The sequence below is a fragment of the Mustela nivalis genome, assembly GCF_964662115.1.
Source record: "Mustela nivalis genome assembly, chromosome: 7".
NCBI classification, from domain to species: domain Eukaryota; kingdom Metazoa; phylum Chordata; class Mammalia; order Carnivora; family Mustelidae; genus Mustela; species Mustela nivalis.
Window position 1 is genome coordinate 127,153,559 of NC_139026.1, and position 16,850 is coordinate 127,170,408.

The 16,850-nt window shown below is 43.7% G+C and overlaps 1 protein-coding gene across 8 annotated transcripts in view; it reads left to right on the plus strand.

The window, feature by feature from the left end:
- The window catches only part of CACNB2 (calcium voltage-gated channel auxiliary subunit beta 2), a 385,488-nt gene that overhangs the window by 116,866 nt on the left and 251,772 nt on the right, over positions 1-16,850 (plus strand). The window contains exon 1 of one of the 8 annotated variants that reach the window (XM_082742044.1): positions 12,063-12,572. The exons of 6 other annotated variants lie outside the window; for them this stretch is intronic. In XM_082742044.1, coding sequence (XP_082598170.1) covers positions 12,525-12,572 — 48 coding nt within the window. In that variant the 5' untranslated portion in view covers positions 12,063-12,524. Of the gene's footprint in view, positions 1-12,062; positions 12,573-16,850 lie in introns of those variants that run through there. One more of the 8 variants, XM_082742048.1, reaches the window with a different exon arrangement.

The window sequence follows — 16,850 nt, forward strand, 5'->3', positions numbered from 1 at the left end:
GGGAAGCAGGCTCCCCGCTGAGCAGAGAGCCCGATGCCGGGCTCGATCCCAAGCCCTGGGATCGTGACCTGAGCTGAAGGCAGAGGCTTAACCCACTGAGCCACCCAGGTGCCCCTCTAACAAAATATCTTAATGGACATGGTTTTTCCTATTTTTTTTTTAACTAACATATCAAAAAAATTTTTTTTAATTCTCATTACCAACTCATTGATGCCCATCCTCTATTTTTAAATGTAAACACTATTCTTTATCTTTTCTTCTTCTTTTTTGCATTTATTTTTCTCTAAGGGGATTCATATCCCACTGTATTTGTTTTGTATATTATTCCTGATGCTTGGACTTTGGCCTGGTGTTTTCAATGTCAAGGGATAGTTAAGAGTGTATATTCATTTATTTAACCCAACTGCCAATATTGAAACCCAGAGGAGGCCTTCCAGTCCCGTGGAGGGCTGCTGGGGGGGGGGGGGGCAGTGGGAAAATTCACCCAAGGCGGGTCAAAAGAAATAAAAAGTCAGGCAGTAAGAGCATAATCTGAAAAGGACTCAGCGGTAATAAAAACATCAATTTGCTTTAGACGTGAGCTTAGTAGGTCACAGAAAGGTCAGTAATCCGGAAGGATATTTCCATGAAAGTATCAACCGATCCTTAACAGAATCTCTACAACATTTGGCTCGAGTGATACTTTCTTAATTTGTTTTTAAGTGGAAAATTTTAGGTTTTGTGGAAGTATCTAAAGTTTTGCTTTGGAGAATATGTATAGTCTTTGCTCCCCGGTTGGCTACTTTCATCTGCTCTTGGCTGACATCCATTACAGCCTCATTCATGGGGGGTGCCCACTAGTCATCTTGATTTGAACAGGGCCTACCGGAGCACTCCTTTCATCTTCTGCAGCAATTAAGTTAATCAGGAAACAGTTTCATATTAGGATAGAAAAGAATAACACTACATGCTGTCCTTTGAGGATACGATAAAATAAAAAAACTCATTAAAACAATAAAACATAAAATGAACACAAGGTGATATTAATACCAAATCTAGTAGTCTGTTTTTAGAGGGTTTGCAAAGTGATTTCGAGCGTCTATTCTAATTAGCGATTTTAGTAATATTTGATGTATTTCAATTTCTCCTAAAATGCAGACAGACAGACACGTTGCTGTCCCTTTTTTTCCGCTTCTGTCCCTGTCTAATCCTCCCCAAAGCGACATGAAAATGGCCAGTTTGATGCACGCCCCAAGGCGGTTAGTGTTTGACTATTTTGAGACGACTTTTCTTACCGTTCCTGTGGGGCGTCCTGTTTGGATAGGGGAGCGCACCCAGAGGAGGCCTTCCAGTCCCGTGGAGGGCTGCTGGGGGGGGGGCAGTGGGAAAATTCACCCAAGGCGGGTCAAAAGAGATAAAAAGTTTATCAAACACTGCAAGGGAGCAGTGGACAAAGGAGAACCTGTGTGGCGAGGGACCACACTTATAGGAGTGTCGAAGCAAGGGAACGCCTGGAATATTCCCTTTTTGGTGATCTTGGGAACCTCGCCTGGTCATCACCGGTCACTGAGAACCACTGGTTATTTCCAGGTGGCTCGCCTAATGAACCTGTTTACTCGGCCTGTTTGCATTCGGCTCAGTGGGGGGGTCACTGTGGGGGCCCTTTTACCCTCCCAGGTTGCCATGGCTCAAGCCCCTTGCCTTGATCTCCCTTGTTTTGAAGTTGTCCATTTTAAAATCTATGAAGGCTGGGCAGCAAGCAGAGGCAATAGAAGAAAGTTTTTTGCTTTTGGACGAACTGAAGACTTCAGGTTTCGGATATACCGATACTCGTGACTCCTGGAGAACTACGCCATCATGGTTCATAAAAACAAACGAACAAACAAACAAAAAACAAAAAAATTGCAAATTGCTTTTGACCCAGACAGCCTGTATCGTCGGCCTCCTCTGTGAACGTTCCCCCACTCTGCTGGCCAAAGACCCAGGACTGCGCAGGCTTAAGCTTCAGTCCCCCCCCAGTTCTGTTCTTTGGTGCTCATTCACGGAAGCTCCCCAACTCCTTCTCCTGGTCTCTGGACCGTCTCCATGGTAGTGAGGTGTTGGGAAGAAAAGCCATTTCCTTCACTGTAGGCTAAGATGGGGGTAGTCCTGACCTTATCTTTCCCTGTCCTTCTAGCTTGTGTGGGGTCTGTGTGGAAGGAGCCACATACACAAAAATCAGTCTGAAGGTCCCTCTCATCTAAATCTGTATCAGAAGCTCATCAGTGAGAAGCGATATTTCAGTGGCATTATTTTGAAGGACACCAAGTCCATCACGATGTAAAGCTCTGCAGTCCTCATGGCTGGGAGCAAGAACTTTGGAGTTCCGCGGACCTGGGTTCAAATCCTGCGGCTGCTGCTGACAGGAAAAACACAAGTTGTGTTATGGCCTGCGTCGAGGTGCCGAGGTCTGAAATCTCTTCCCTCATTCGTCTCCCGGGGATTAATCATAACTCTCCCTCCTCCAGAGCTGGTGTAAGGATAGAAGGAGTAGTGTGTTCTCAGTGTCAACGTCAAGAACTGTTAGTATTTTTTCTTATTGTCATTGTCCCTGTTACTCGTGAGTTGGGCCACACCTGTGAGGAGTCTGGTGTCTTGCCTGGCCCCTTCTCTCCGCCCCCACCCCCCATGGTCTTACTGAATGTGGCGTGGCTTGAGACCTGTACTTGCCGGTGAAGGTCAGGGCTAGGTGTCTCGCTTTAAAACCCACTGTGCCGTTTACCGTAAGGATGCCCTCAAGAGTGCTGTTTATCGCTGTCACACAATGTTCCTTTTTATGGGGACCTCCAGGAGAAGTCGGTGCCAGGCGGAGTCGCTCTTCTGAGCATTTGGGTTATTTTAAGCTTATAGACAGTAAATTATATAAATGACCAAGTTTCCCTCCTTGAGTTGGCTGCTAGAAAGCTTAGAGCCAAATGTAAGCCTCATTTGTAGGAAGTGCATCGATTATTACGGGGTGCATTTTAAGCCTCATTTCTGCCTCCATTTTATGTCATCCTTCTATTATTCTTTTTTTTCCTCCTTTTATTTTATGCTACCTAAGTGTTATTTGAAAATGTGTTCTTGTAAATTACTTAAATTATTTCTGAAGCAAGATGGAGGGTAGCTCGATGAAGATAGATCGGTAAAATAAGGTTCTAAGGAAATTAACATGAAGCTATAACAACTTAGAGCTTTAATATCTAAGAGAAATTTAATTTTTATAAAAAGACACTTGTTACATAAAGGTAAATTTTCTGATTAGTAAAATTTCAGACATTGCAAGAACAAGAAAGGAATAAGTTCAGGAGTGTGACTGTTTTGCAGAGAAATAAGGGTGATTTGGAAAACCAGTAGAAGGAGAACCACGGAGCTCAAAACGTGTCTGTTGTGTGATTGATCTCATTAATTCACGAATCATTGTGTTCTACCCCAGGGTCAGCTTATAAACGTAATTTTGGCCTCTGACAGAGAGCAGAGGAAGACCTACGGGTTCAGGGGTCAGACTCCTTGGTGGAAACCTTGGCTCTGCCATTTCCTTGGGTAATTGACTTAACTTCATTGTGTTTCCATTTATTCGTTTATAAAGTGGATAGAGAGCCGGGCTTACCTCACAGGGTTCACAGGAGAATCAAGGGGAAACCTGTGAAGTGTTAGCAAAGTGACTGACACTTAGTAGGAGTCAGTGCCTCTCACCCATTCTTCTTCACCTTTTGCACTTGAGCCCGTGAATTTTGAAAAAGATGCCAATTGTTAATTTTGCAATGAGTTGCATCATAGGGTTAGTCACATCGTGGTTGGGCTCATGCTGGTGACAATCTTCATGACAAATAACGATGCTAATAAGAAAAGAAAAAACATATATATATGGTTTATACACACGTCGCAGAATTCCAGAATCTATCAGGAGCGTTTCCTGGACACCGCAAAAAAAAGTGTGTTTCTCTTTCTTGGTCTTTCCAGACAAACCAGAAATCAAAATAGCTGCGGCGGAGCATCTCATCCTATTAGCGTGATAGATGTGCTTATGGAACGTTACACTATGAACAGTGCACTTTGCCTTTTATCACCAAAGTGTCATTGTTTTCTTTCTTACACATGTTGCATTTCCTCGTAGCTGTCATTAATGAAATGAACTGATCAAATCTATGTTCTGAAAAAAATTAGTGTGGGATGGAAAAATTTTAAACTCATAATATTCTAGACTTTTCTTCTCTCCTTCATCACTTCCTCTGACCTTCATAATAAAGACTTATTCATTGTCTCTTCTACGCCCAGCCACCCTGTGACATAAGACCTAAAGTCTGGGGAGAGAGAGAGAGTGCTGGAGATGTCGAACAGAAGGGGTAGGGTTTTGTTTGCTGGCTCTCTTTGTTCAGAATCTGAGTAATGGGCAAAGTGGGGAAAATTGAAAGAAAATAAGTAGCAATAGAAATTAAGCAAATGTACCAAATATAAGGCTGGGGATGTATATTGATGGACAGAGACACAGCAGACTGAATGTGGGGGAGAGGAGTCTGTTTGTTTGTTTTTAATTGTTTTTGTTTGTGTTGAAAAGTGAAGGCGGTCTTAGAAGTGACTCTAGTGGGAAGAGAGAATTAGGGAGGGAAGCACCTATGTGGCTCAGTCGGTTGAGCAATGGACTCTTGATTTTGGCTCACGTCATGATCTTTGGGTCGTGAGATCAAGCCCCATGACCTCTATATGCTCAGTGCAGAATCTGCTTGAGATTCTCTTTCCCCCTCTATCCCTCCCTGTGCTCAAGCTCTCTAAATGAATGAATGAATGAATGAATGAATGAATGAATGAATGAATGAATGAAATCTTTAAAAAAAGAATTAGGGAGAAAAGAAAAGGAAATTCTTGGGTAGTGTTGCTGAGTTAAAGGATTCTCTGTTGTTTTCTTTGAGTTGTATATAATTAAAGATCAGCACTTGATTTTCAATCACTTTTGGTTGGATTGCATTTCTTTCAATATGACTGGGCTGTGAGAGATCTGGGATTTCCTGGAGTTACATCGTTTTCTCATGATTTTAAATACAATGTGTATTCTGACTCCGGAACACAAGACTTACTGAAGTCAGTACACAGTTCCTAATCATTATTCATTTTGCGAGTATGAGTTCTTCTCCCCCAATCACATTGCATGGGACTGTTTTGTTTACTTCTGTTGCCCTGTGCACGTAAGTGGCAAATAAACCAGTAATGCCACTCTCATCACTGAGGAGAAACACCTGGTTGTTGGTATGAAAAACAATAAACAAAAGAACCAATCAACCAACCAAAAAAACAAACAAAAAGAATCTGGACACCCTGGTGAGAGAAAAAAAAAGAGAGAGAGAGAGAGGACTTTCAGTCTATAGAAGCTGGAATAAAATAGAGCAGTACTTTCGGGTGTCAAGTAAGCAGAGTTGAATGGAAGAGACAGAGGGCCAAACAGAGATCCTGTTCAGGATTCTGAGATGAGAGGATCAACTGGGAATTGAAGTAAAGTGGAACTGACATGAAAATAAAGAATGTCATGGATCGTGCTATTGGAGACTGACCTTCACTAGTGGATGGAAACATCCAGAATTGAGACCCTTTGGGAACATATATCTGTTCCACTGGATTTCTTTTTCTGTTTTCTATCTTTGTGCTCATCTATTTTATTCCTGACGGTCTCATGGATTTATCCACTTCTCTTCCCTTCCACCTCCTTGGAACAAGATAACTATCATATTTTACCTGGACAGTCACAGCAGCTTCTGAGATGGTTTCCCTGCCTCCTTTCTGGCCCTCTCCCACTCTGCTTCAACTCTACTACAATAGTGTGTTTAAGTGAACTTGCCTCTCAACTGTATGAGTGGAATCCCACTGCTGTTAGTGTAAAGACAAGAGTCCTTTGCATGGTCCTCATGATCTAGAAATTATCTACCTTTCTATCCTGTTCTATCCTGTTTGTGTTCCAGTCTCCCTCTTCCTTTATCTTTTAGCTGCTTTGACTCAGCATTCTCTCTTCTACCACAAAGACCTCCATAAATAACATTCCTCCATCTGGAACATGGCTGCCATATTGCCTCTCCCTGCCTCGTCTCTCGTGTATTTAGTTAACTCCTCCCCATACTTCCCACCTCAACTCAATGGCACTGCCTCAGGGAAGCCTTTTCTGAGACCTCTAGTTCTAGAAGTTGCCTACTGCTATACAGTTTCATAATAGTCTATACTTTTAAAATTTTTTTAAAAGATTTTATTTATTTGTTTGACAGACAGAGATCACAAGTAGGCAGAGAGGCAGGCAGAGAGAGAGGGGGAAGCAGGCTCCCTGCTGAGCAGAGAGTCCAATGCGGGGCTTGATCCCAGGACCCTGGGATCATGACCTGAGCCGAAGGCAGAGGCTTTAACCCACTGAGCCACCCAGGTGCCCCTATACTTTTTTTTTTTTTTAATTTTGTTTTTTTTTTTTTTACTTGACAGACAGAGATCACAAGTAGGCAGAGAGGCAGACAGAGAGAGAAGAAGGAAAGCAGGCTCCTGCTGAACAAAGAGCCCGATGCGGGGCTCAATCCCAGAACCCTGGATCATGACCCGAGCCGAAAGCAGAGGCTTAACCCACTGAGCCACCCAGGCGCCCCAGCCCCTATACTTTTTTTAAAGACCTAGGCAGTTTGCAGTTCTCTGTTTATGTGATCCTGGTTCACCTTGTCTTTCCCCCTGGATTTTAGTCTCTCTATAGTCGAGGACCATGGTGGTTGTACCTGTTCTTTTATCCCGAGTGCATAGCAGATTCAGGCCCGTATGGTAAGTAGTGCTCAACTGGTATTGTTGACTGCATGATATTGTTTATGAATATAGACATTTGGTCCTTTTGTTTTGTTATGTTTTCATTGAAATCAGTGGAGAACCGTTTGGTGCACTTAAGAACACTAGGCTCTGAACAGTTGCCTTTATAACAGCATGCAGTGGAGGAATAGTTCAATGGGTATATGGGCTGGAGTGTCCGTGAGGGGAGGGAAAACACAGTCACCAGAAAAGCCATCAACATGAAAGCCAGAAGCAGCTGCGATAAGGAGCCTTGGGCTCTCCCACAGAAGGCTTCTCCAGGGGCGCCTGGGTGGCTCAGTGGGTTAAGCCTCTGCCTTCGGCTCAGGTCATGATCCCAGGGTCCTGGGATTGGGCCCCGCATCAGGCTCTCTGTTCAGTGGGGAGCCTTCTTCCCCCTCTCTCTCTGCTTGCTTCTCTGCTTACCTGTGATCTCTCTCTCTGTGTCAAATAAATAAATAAATAAATAATTTTTTTAAAAAAGGCTTCTCCAGAACTGGTTTTACTCTTCGGTATCAAGGAGTTTTCTTCTCAAAAGAAGCATTTCCTCTACTTCTTCCTTTTTTTAGAAGACTTTCCTCTACTTTCGTGTGTGTTTAACATCCACTGTGTACTTTTTTCCCTCCGAACTAATAGTAATGTAGAAAGGGAAGAATAAATTACGATGAATTCTCAAATTTTATTAAGACTTCCTAGATAGAAGCACCTTGGGCTTCATAAAAAAAAAAAAAAATACCTGGCCTCAACATTATTTATCCACAGTTGTTTTTAATTTGTTGATTTTATCATTGTACCTCTCATTATCACCTTTTAATATTTCACTTGGACAGGTGTTGCATGATAACAAAAGAGCTAATCTAACAATCCATTTGATTTGTGATTTAGCTGAAAGAACCAAACAGCTAGGGTGTTTTTTTGTTTGTTTGTTTGTTTAAGATTTTATTTATTTATTTGAGAGAGAGAGAGAGGGAATACAAGCAGGGGGAGTGGGAGAGGGAGAAGCAGGCTTCCCACTGAGTAGGGAACCTGTTGCAGGGCTTGATCCCAGGACCCCAAGATCATGACCTGAACTGAAGGCAGACGCTTAATGACTGAGCCTCCCAGGTGCCCACAAACAGCTAGTTTTATTGACGTTATCTGATTGGATTTTTCAGTAGAGACACGTTTTTTTGTAGACAACTACACAAGTTCAAAAGCTATAGATTTCTTACTAATCTTGGACTTTTGGCTAGTTTTTAAAGCTGAACAGCCTGGAGAATTTTTCCCCCCTCTTTATTTTTTTAAAGGCTTTATTTACTTATTTGACAGAGAGAGCCAGAGAGTATGGGATGGTAGTGGTGTGGGGGGGGGGGGTTATGGCAGAGGCAGAGGAATAAGCAGGCTCCCCATGGAGTAGGGACCCCAATGCGGGGCTTGATCCCAGGACTGTGGGATCATGACCTGAGCTGAAGGCAGACACTTAAGCAATTGAGCCATCCAAAGGTATCTTTAATAAAATAACAGATCCCTTCACATTTAAACACTTTGCTGATTTTTTTTAAGATTTTATTTATTTATTTACAGAGAGATCACAAGTAGGCAGAGAGGCAGGCAGGGAGAGAGGAAGGAGGAAGTAGGCTCCCTGCTGAGCAGAGAGCCCGATGTGGGGCTTGATCCCAGGACCCTGGAACCTAGAACCCTGGGACCCTGGGATCATGACCTGAGCCGAAGGCAGAGGCTTTAACCCACTGAGACACCCAGGCGCCCCCTAGATTTTGCTGATTTTGTATGTCCTATGAGATAAAGTGTAAAGTCCTTGCTCTGGTGTTCGAAGTCCTTCACAATCTGGTCCTATCCCATTCTCAGACCACTCCTCCACCTCCTCCCCAGTCTTAGGTTCTGTGAATTAATCATTCATTCCAGAAACATTTTGAGGTACTTTTAAAATACACACTTGGGGGGGCACCTGGATGGCTCAGGGGGTTAAAGCCTCTGCCTTCGGCTCAGGTCATGATCTCAGGGTCCTGGGATCGAGCCCCGCATCGGGCTCTCTGCTCAGGAGGGAGCCCGCTTCCCCTGCTCTCTCTCTCTGCCTGCCTCTGCCTACCTGTTATCTCTCTCTCTCTCTCTCTCTCTGTCAAATAAATAAATAAATAAATCTTTTAAAATAAATAAATAAATAAAATACACACTTGGTGGGAGGTCTGGGTGGTTCTGTTGTTGAAGCCTCCAACTGTTGATTTCAGCCCAGGTCATGATCTCAGGGTTGTGGGATCAAGCCCCATGCTGGGCACGATGGCTACCTAAGACTCTCGCTCCCTCTCCCTCTGCCCCTCCCCCTGATTGTGCACATGCTCGCGCGCTCGCTCGCTCGCTCTCTCTCTCTCTCAAAGAAGAGAAAACTGAGGACAAGTTAAAAGTGACTTCAGTAATATAGGAGTTTATTTCTCTTTCATGTTATAGTTTGAATGTAAACAACAGAGGGACTGAGGCGCTTTCTGTCCTATTGCTCTGTTCTCCCAAACATTCAGCTTCCTCCTCAGTTGAAAGGGCTTTTAAATGGGGAATGGCTCTGAAGTGGTTCTAGCTGTCCACACTACGTCTACAGTCAGGGCAGCAAGAAAGGAAAGGAGCATGGGAAAGGCATGCCCCATTCCCTCTAAGGATGGGACTAAGACATTGGCATGTGTCCCTTCGTCCTATTCTGTGGAACAGAAGCTGGTCATGGGGCCACACCACGTTGCAAGGGATTCTGGGATATCTCTCCTAGCCCCACAGCCACATGTCCATTTCTGCCATTCTTAATGAAGTAAAGAAGGGATAATGAGGGGACAGCTGTGAATCTTCGTCACCCCTACTACGTGTCCATCACTGCACTAAATGCCAAGGGTATAGATGAGGGAGGCCTGGATTTGGGGGAGAAGCCAGTTTAGTTTGAGGGACTTTGAGTTCTCGGAATATATCACAAATATTTAATCTATTTATGTTTTCCTTACATTCTATACAAATAGAATGTATTGTGTATATGTTCTGCATATAACTTTCTGTGCTTTTGCATCTGCTGTCCCATTACCTGGAATGCTTTCTGCCTCAACTTCCCACTGGGTGCAATTCTACCTACCCATTCTGCAAAGACTAGCCCAAGCTCCCATGTTCACAAAGCCTTTAGCATTCCTTCCAGGGATAGGTAGGAGTTATATCATTGGTACCTCCATAGCACCCAACCTCTGTTTTCTCTTTCCTCTGTTTTGTTATAAGTCCCTAGAGATAGATAGGGCTATATTTTATTCATTTCCTATTTCGAGCCTCTAACATAGTGTCAAGCAAATAGAAGGGGCTTAATAAATGTTTGCTGAATCAAATTGGTGCTAGGTATCCTTTCATAGATTCTTGAATGGCAAGGGTGGGGCAATCTCTAATGAACTAGAGCTCTCTCTGCTTTTCTGCATAATAATATCAGAGTTAATAAAAAGTTAAGTGAATTCCAAATCAAATTCAGAATGATAGAAGACATCATATCCCCAACATTTTCATCTTATTTGTTGAGTTAATTTTAACTCTTCATTTTTATTCAGTTATTCTAGCAAATGTGTCCTGGATGAGACTGACGAAGGGCCTTCGAGAAAAAGCCTAAATTTGAATTACATGTTCTCTTATATCACTTACTTATGCTTCTCACTAAAGTTTCCTCAAAAAATCAAATTAGTATCCTACCTACTGGAGATGTATCTTGCATGGTCCAGGAGACACTGAGATTTCTTTTCCCAGTTCTTCCTTCACAAGCAGATTTGCAATGTAATTTAGAAATTTTGTTTTATGCTAGGTTTCTGATACAATCACAAAAGTAACCTTATTATCTATAGTTTATTCTTTTATTTCCTTTTAGGGCCTTCGAATACATGGAGGGTTAATTGGTATATGATAAAGCCATAGAATTTTCTCAGACTGTTTCAATGACATAAAGCACAATTGCCTATGTTACTCATAGACAAAATACTTGACTGTGTGGCACCTTCTTTAATTAGGGAAATGAGAACATTGAACAAAAACAGGGTTGGTTTGTTTATTTTAATCTCTAATGGCTTCCTGGACTATTAAAAATAACAAAGATCTGTTACTCTTAAATCATAGGTTTTAAGGAAATCTTGGTGAAGTGCTGACCTCCTCATAGGCTGGCACTTTCTAGGGGCCTAATGGGCATGATGGCGAGCGACCTTCGTCTGTGACGTGAAATAGTTAACCTCCTTCTCAAGTGGCGACAGTATGTGGAATGGCTGGGACATGGGAACACATTGGGATCCACAGCTGTGGCACACTGAAAGGCTCTACGAATCCCTGCTCACTAGAACGGGGGAATACCAGGCAAATTAATAGTTTTATCCCCAAATGCCTATTTTTTTTTAAGATTTTATTTATTTGACAGAGAGAGAGATCACAAGTAGGCAAGCAGAAGGCAGGGAGAGAGGGGGAAACAGGCTCTCTGCTGAGCAGAGAGCCCGATGCAGGGCTTGATCCTAGGACCCTGAGATCATGACCCGAGCCGAAGGTAGAGGCTTAACCCACGGGAGCCACCCAGGTGCCCCCCGCCAATGCCTATTAATAATTCGTCTTTTCAGGGGTGACAGGCACAAAAGCCTTTTAGGAAGCATGTGATGATCAGCTGAGCCTCTGGGGGCCCCTGTCTGTAGAGAAGGATGCAAATTAGAGCTTGCAAGGACCCTTCATTTGCCAACTTGTGCTGGGAAGGCAGCCTCATCTAGTTTCTCGTATCTAAATCATAGGTGAAACATCCTCTAATTAATTGTATTATCTAATTAATCTTACCTGACTCTGATCAGATTTGCTCACTGGGGTTCTGCTGAGTTAGTGTGCTTTTCACGTTGGAAATGAACACTTGTCAGGGAGCAAACGGGAGAAGAGGACCTGCTTAGCTGCAGCGGGCAAGTGGTCCCCAGACCACTCTGGAGATCTCTCCTGACAATCCACGAGAGTCGCGTACCGCGAGACACGGCGTCTGGCAGTTCGGAGGGCGGTTCTGTAGTCCCAGGAATCCTGAGTGAATTAAAGTCTAGACCCTAGGATCTTTCAGGATCAAGGGAGGAGGGAGAAACTGCAGATCAGATATGCCCCAAGCGTGACAGAGGTAACGGAGGCACGCAGCAGGGATGCTGTCGCTGGTCTGAAGCCTTGGGAGGGAGGAGGTAATGGTAGAGCAGTGGCGGGCGGGGGTGTGGGGGGGTTGAGCTTAGAAGCAGGGACATCAACAGCATCAGGACTAGGCCTCCTCTGGTAAAAAGCAGGATACTGCAGGCTCCTGAAAGGCAAGATTCTCTGATGTTTGCCCATCTCCCGAGTGGAGAATGGCTACTGTAAAAATGTGGCCAGGAAACTCTCCTAATCCGGACAGTCAGCACTGTACGCTAGTACCAGTTCTCTCAGGAAAATAAATTCTGCTCTCGGTAGCTCTCTGGTCAGTAGACAACTTCCCTGAAGAAGAACTCAAATTACCCGGAAAAGGGGGAAAAAAAAATTAAAACGGGGAACACAAAGTTTTGGCATGCTGGCAGGAGCTGGTGGTGTTTTTTTAGAAACTACCTAGGAGGCAGAAGCTAAGTGCCGATGTGCCCATGCCTCTTACCTGGGTGTGCAAGGTGGGGAGCAATGGACAGTGGCTCTGATGAGACGAGAAGGCACAGTGCAGCTCGGTGAAGCCACACACACGCTGACTGCGTTCTGTACCGCTCTTCATGCAGTGCTGTGGGCTGGTGCATCGTCGGCGAGTACGGGTGTCCTATGTAAGTTTCTATGTAAGTTTCTATGCTTGTAGACGCGCAGCGAGGGGCTGAAAATACGATTCGTGGCTGTCTGGTGCATGTTGCCTCTTTCAGACGTTTGTCATCCCTATGCTGAAGGTTCAGCCAGAGAATCAATCATTTGTCCTACGAGTTTTTGAGGCACCTGAGGTAGAGGAGATGCTGAGATTTTTCCGGAGATTTTTTTTTTTAATAGATTTTGAGTGCTGTGACTTTGATAAGATTGGAAATAACTTGCGCAGGGTTGGGGGGGTTGTTTGACAAGACCATTGTCTCGGAGATCTGTTCATCAGTTCAGACCAGTTGATACTCTCTTTCACCTAAAGGAGTCCTGTTTTCCTGTTTGCATTGTGGCAGGAAAAGAATCTCTTTCAGAGGGAAATACCGTGGAGTTGGTGATATTAAAGCTAGCCACCGAGGCTACTGCTAAATCCTATTTCGAACGGCTCTGGAGAAAGAGTAGATGCTAATCGCTTGACGGATGACACAGCTGTTGCAGTCACGCCAGCACTGACAGCAGCTTTATCATCCTGTGACTGTTTCACTGAAATAACCCTTATTTCACGGACCTGCTGTGTTTTGCAAAATGGCTGTCTGAGTATTATTAAATTCTGCAAGGCAGGCTTCCACACACGCTGAAGTATCACTACTTAAAATGATCGGATGCTAATTGGCATCTGCGGGGCTGCACCGCTCGCTAGCCGACAAGCTCCCGAGGAAGCGCTGGCTTTATTTTCCTGCTCCTTTTGCAAACGGCTGCTTCATTTTCTGGGGCTGATGCGAAAGAGGTTTACGCAGGCTGGTCAAATTGCAGTGCTGAAGCCGGTTTGAGATTCCTGGCTGCAAAACACCCGGAAATTCTACAAAGGGAGCTAATCTGTGCTTTAAGGGTATAATTTAAGAAAGCCGTGACCTTGGAAAATTGGCCACTAGGAAAGATATACGTGCCGCTTCCAGGACAAACAAGGTCAAAATCGGATATGATCTAAATAATAAAGTTGAGGGCTGGGAGTTGGAGGGAGGGGAAGGAATAGCTACATTCCCATCCGATCTTAAAGGTAAATGTTCAACGTTATTAAATAGCTAAGAGCCTAAGAAGCCCCTCTCATTCGAAGAGTTTTGTGATTATTATGTATACGGTGCCGTTTTTCTTTCGAATGCAACAGTTGACAGGTAAGGAGATCGGGTAGTGAGGTGGCCAGCAAAGATTTTTAAAGACGACATCTGCAGAAAGACATGTAGCTTCTCTTTTTTTTTTCCCCCAATAGAAAAATTAATTGCTTCTTAACAGGAATTGGGGGGAAAGCGTTAGAAAGTTTTCAAAGTGTAAAATTACCCACATAGAAAACATCTTAAACTAAAAGTAATTTGAAATTAAAAACCCATATGCTTACAGAGTGATGAAGGCTGACAGTTCTATAGCTGTACGGATTTCTGTTTGCTCATATAACGAGCTATAAGAAATCTGTGGTTATGTGGTTTCCAACAGAAGAATTCTGAAATAAGGCCTCAAGGTAATAATCTTTACCCGACTTGTTTTTGCCTCTTTCCTGACCTTGAACATGTAAATAAATAGAAGAGACAGCACCCTCTGTGTTTTTGGAATGTTAACTTTTAGTTTAGGAGATTTGACTCATTTGCTCATTCTCAAACCTTTTTTAACCCCCATGCATTTTGGTTAAGGGACCACAAAACATACAGCATGACTATATTTTAAAGGTAAAATAAATTTACACCTTGGTCGCTAGAAATAAATTTTCCTTTATTTTCGAACATTTATCTCTTGGGAACTCTAACGTGTCACCCACCTGCTGCTGTTTCAGCCTCTTCGGTTTGGCAGATTTGTGTATGGATTGCAATTTGCTTCAGAGGTAGCCAGCCCAGTACTATAGGCGTGTACAATCTGAACATATTTCATTTCCTTGGAAGAAAATATCTGCCTGTGAGATCCCTAATGGGCATATAAAGCAGATGTCCTGTGGAGTCTAGAAGCTGCTCACTGAGTAATCAGGGAGACAGCCGGGCAAAGGGAAGCCCAAACCTGGATATGGTACCACTGATGGAAGCCTTGTCCATTAAATGTCCATTATGTCCTGGTGTCCTTTCTCTAGTCATTGTTCATTTCAGACAGTGATGACCTAGACCATGCCAGTACTGAATTCCAATTGAGACTTGGGAACTTTAAGTGCGTATAAATAAAAAAATATATATATATGAGCTGCAACACACAAATCTGTCGATGTGTGTGTGTGTGTGTGAGAGAGAGAGAGAGTCCTCCCCTCGTTCTTCTAATCTATTTTTTAATATGACAGCTTTCTTAAGGATTCCTCCTACTCCAACATTGTCTCAGGAAGAGTATGAAAGTTATGTGGGTTTTTGAATAAAGTTATGTACATATGCCATAGTTCCTCATTTCTAGGTTTTCATCTTCCACAGCTGTCCCCTTGATTAGAGTCCCTCCCCTCATTTGCATAATGCTGCCTCCATATTCAAAAATATTCTTTGAGTGGCACCTCCCCTATAGGCTGTGGCCCCTTTCCTTTTCTGTAAGGCCCCGTGCATAAGCCTCTCTCTTTGGAATTCTTCTTTGAATGCACGATCTAGCCTCCATTATTTGGTTTACACCTAGTGATCATTCTTCTCGAACCCTGCTTCATTTGTCAGAAGAAGTTCCTATTTTTATCTAAACTGTCTTGCTATTTTTATCATATTGAATGACATGAAAACCTGTCAGCTGAATAAATACTCTTAAGCTTAAAAGGCTTTATAAGCATAGTAAGCCCTGGGCGCACCCCTGCGTGGCGCTTCTAGAACACTGACGCTTGCATGCCTTGGGGAGCAGAGATTGATAGGAACTCTATTTGGTAAACTTGCAAGTGAAGTGTAAGCGTCCCCCCAGAGAAGTGCAAAAATCATGTGCCCATCTTGGTTTTTGTTTTTGTTTTTGTTTTTTAAGGTTTATTTATTTATTTTGAGAGCGAGAACAATAGGGAGAGCACAGGGGAAGGGGCAGAGGGAGAGAATCTCAAGCAGACTCCCTGCTGAGCCCTACCCAGGGCTTGATCTCACAACCCTTACGTCATGGCCCATGCTGAAATCAAGAGTCAGACGCCTAACCGACCGACTGAGCCACCCAGTGCCCCATAAGTATTGATAGCAACAAAAATTCACAGGGTAAGGTGGCTGGGTGGCTCAGTTGGTTAAGCGACTGCCTTCGGCTCAGGTCATAATCCTGGAGTCCCAGGATCAAGTCCCCTATCGGGCTCCCTGCTTGGCGGGGAGTCTGCTTCTTCCTCTGACCTCTTCCCTCTCATGCTCTCTTTCTTTCTCATTCTCTCTCTCTCTCTCTCTCACACATAAATAAAATCTTTAAAAAAAAATTCACTGGGTAAACAAGCCCACATCACCAATGCTGAAACAAAGAAACCAAACAACATCAGGACCCTCGTCTGGTCTTCCACTCACTGGTCACCTCCCTCTGCATCCGGGGTACCCACTCATCTGGCTTCTCACATCATAGGTTCGTTGTTCCTGTTTACGAACTATATGCAAAAGGACTTATACAATATGTGGGTTTTTTTGTTCAGCTTGTATTGGACATCATTATATTTACGAGATGAATCTGTGTGGTTGCATGTTGTGGCTTATACCTGGTCCATTCTCACTGCTGTATAGGGTTCCATCATGGTATAGGTTTCCATCAGACGGTTGGCAGACATTTGGGGCGTTTCCAGGTTGGGGCTGTTGTGGCTGCTGCCTCTGGAGTCATTCGTGACATGCCATTTTGTGGGTGTTTACATGTGCATTTCTGTGGAATATGAAACTAGGGATGAAATTGCCGAGCTGTGGGGTAAATCTGTATTCCGCTTGAAGGGATGGTGGAAAACCACTTCCCAGACTGGTTCAGTCAGTGGACACTGTGAGCAGGAGTGCCTCACCAACGCTCGCGACCATCTTGCATTTTACCCAGCCTGGTGAGTGGGTACAAGTACACCCACGATGTGTTATCTGGCATTTCTCTGATGACTAAGGAAATCAAGCACCTTCTCAGGTATTTATTGACCATTTGGACAGTCTCTTTTGTGAGGCGTTGGTTCAAGTCCTTGTCTCTTTTTCTATTAAAGCATTCATTTTTTGAGACTTTTTTTGTTCTGGAAAGAACAAGCACCAGGACACCTGGCTAGCTCAGTCAGTGGAGTGTGTGACTTTTGATCTTAGAGTTGTGGGTTTGAGCTCCATGTTGCATGTAGAGATTACTTT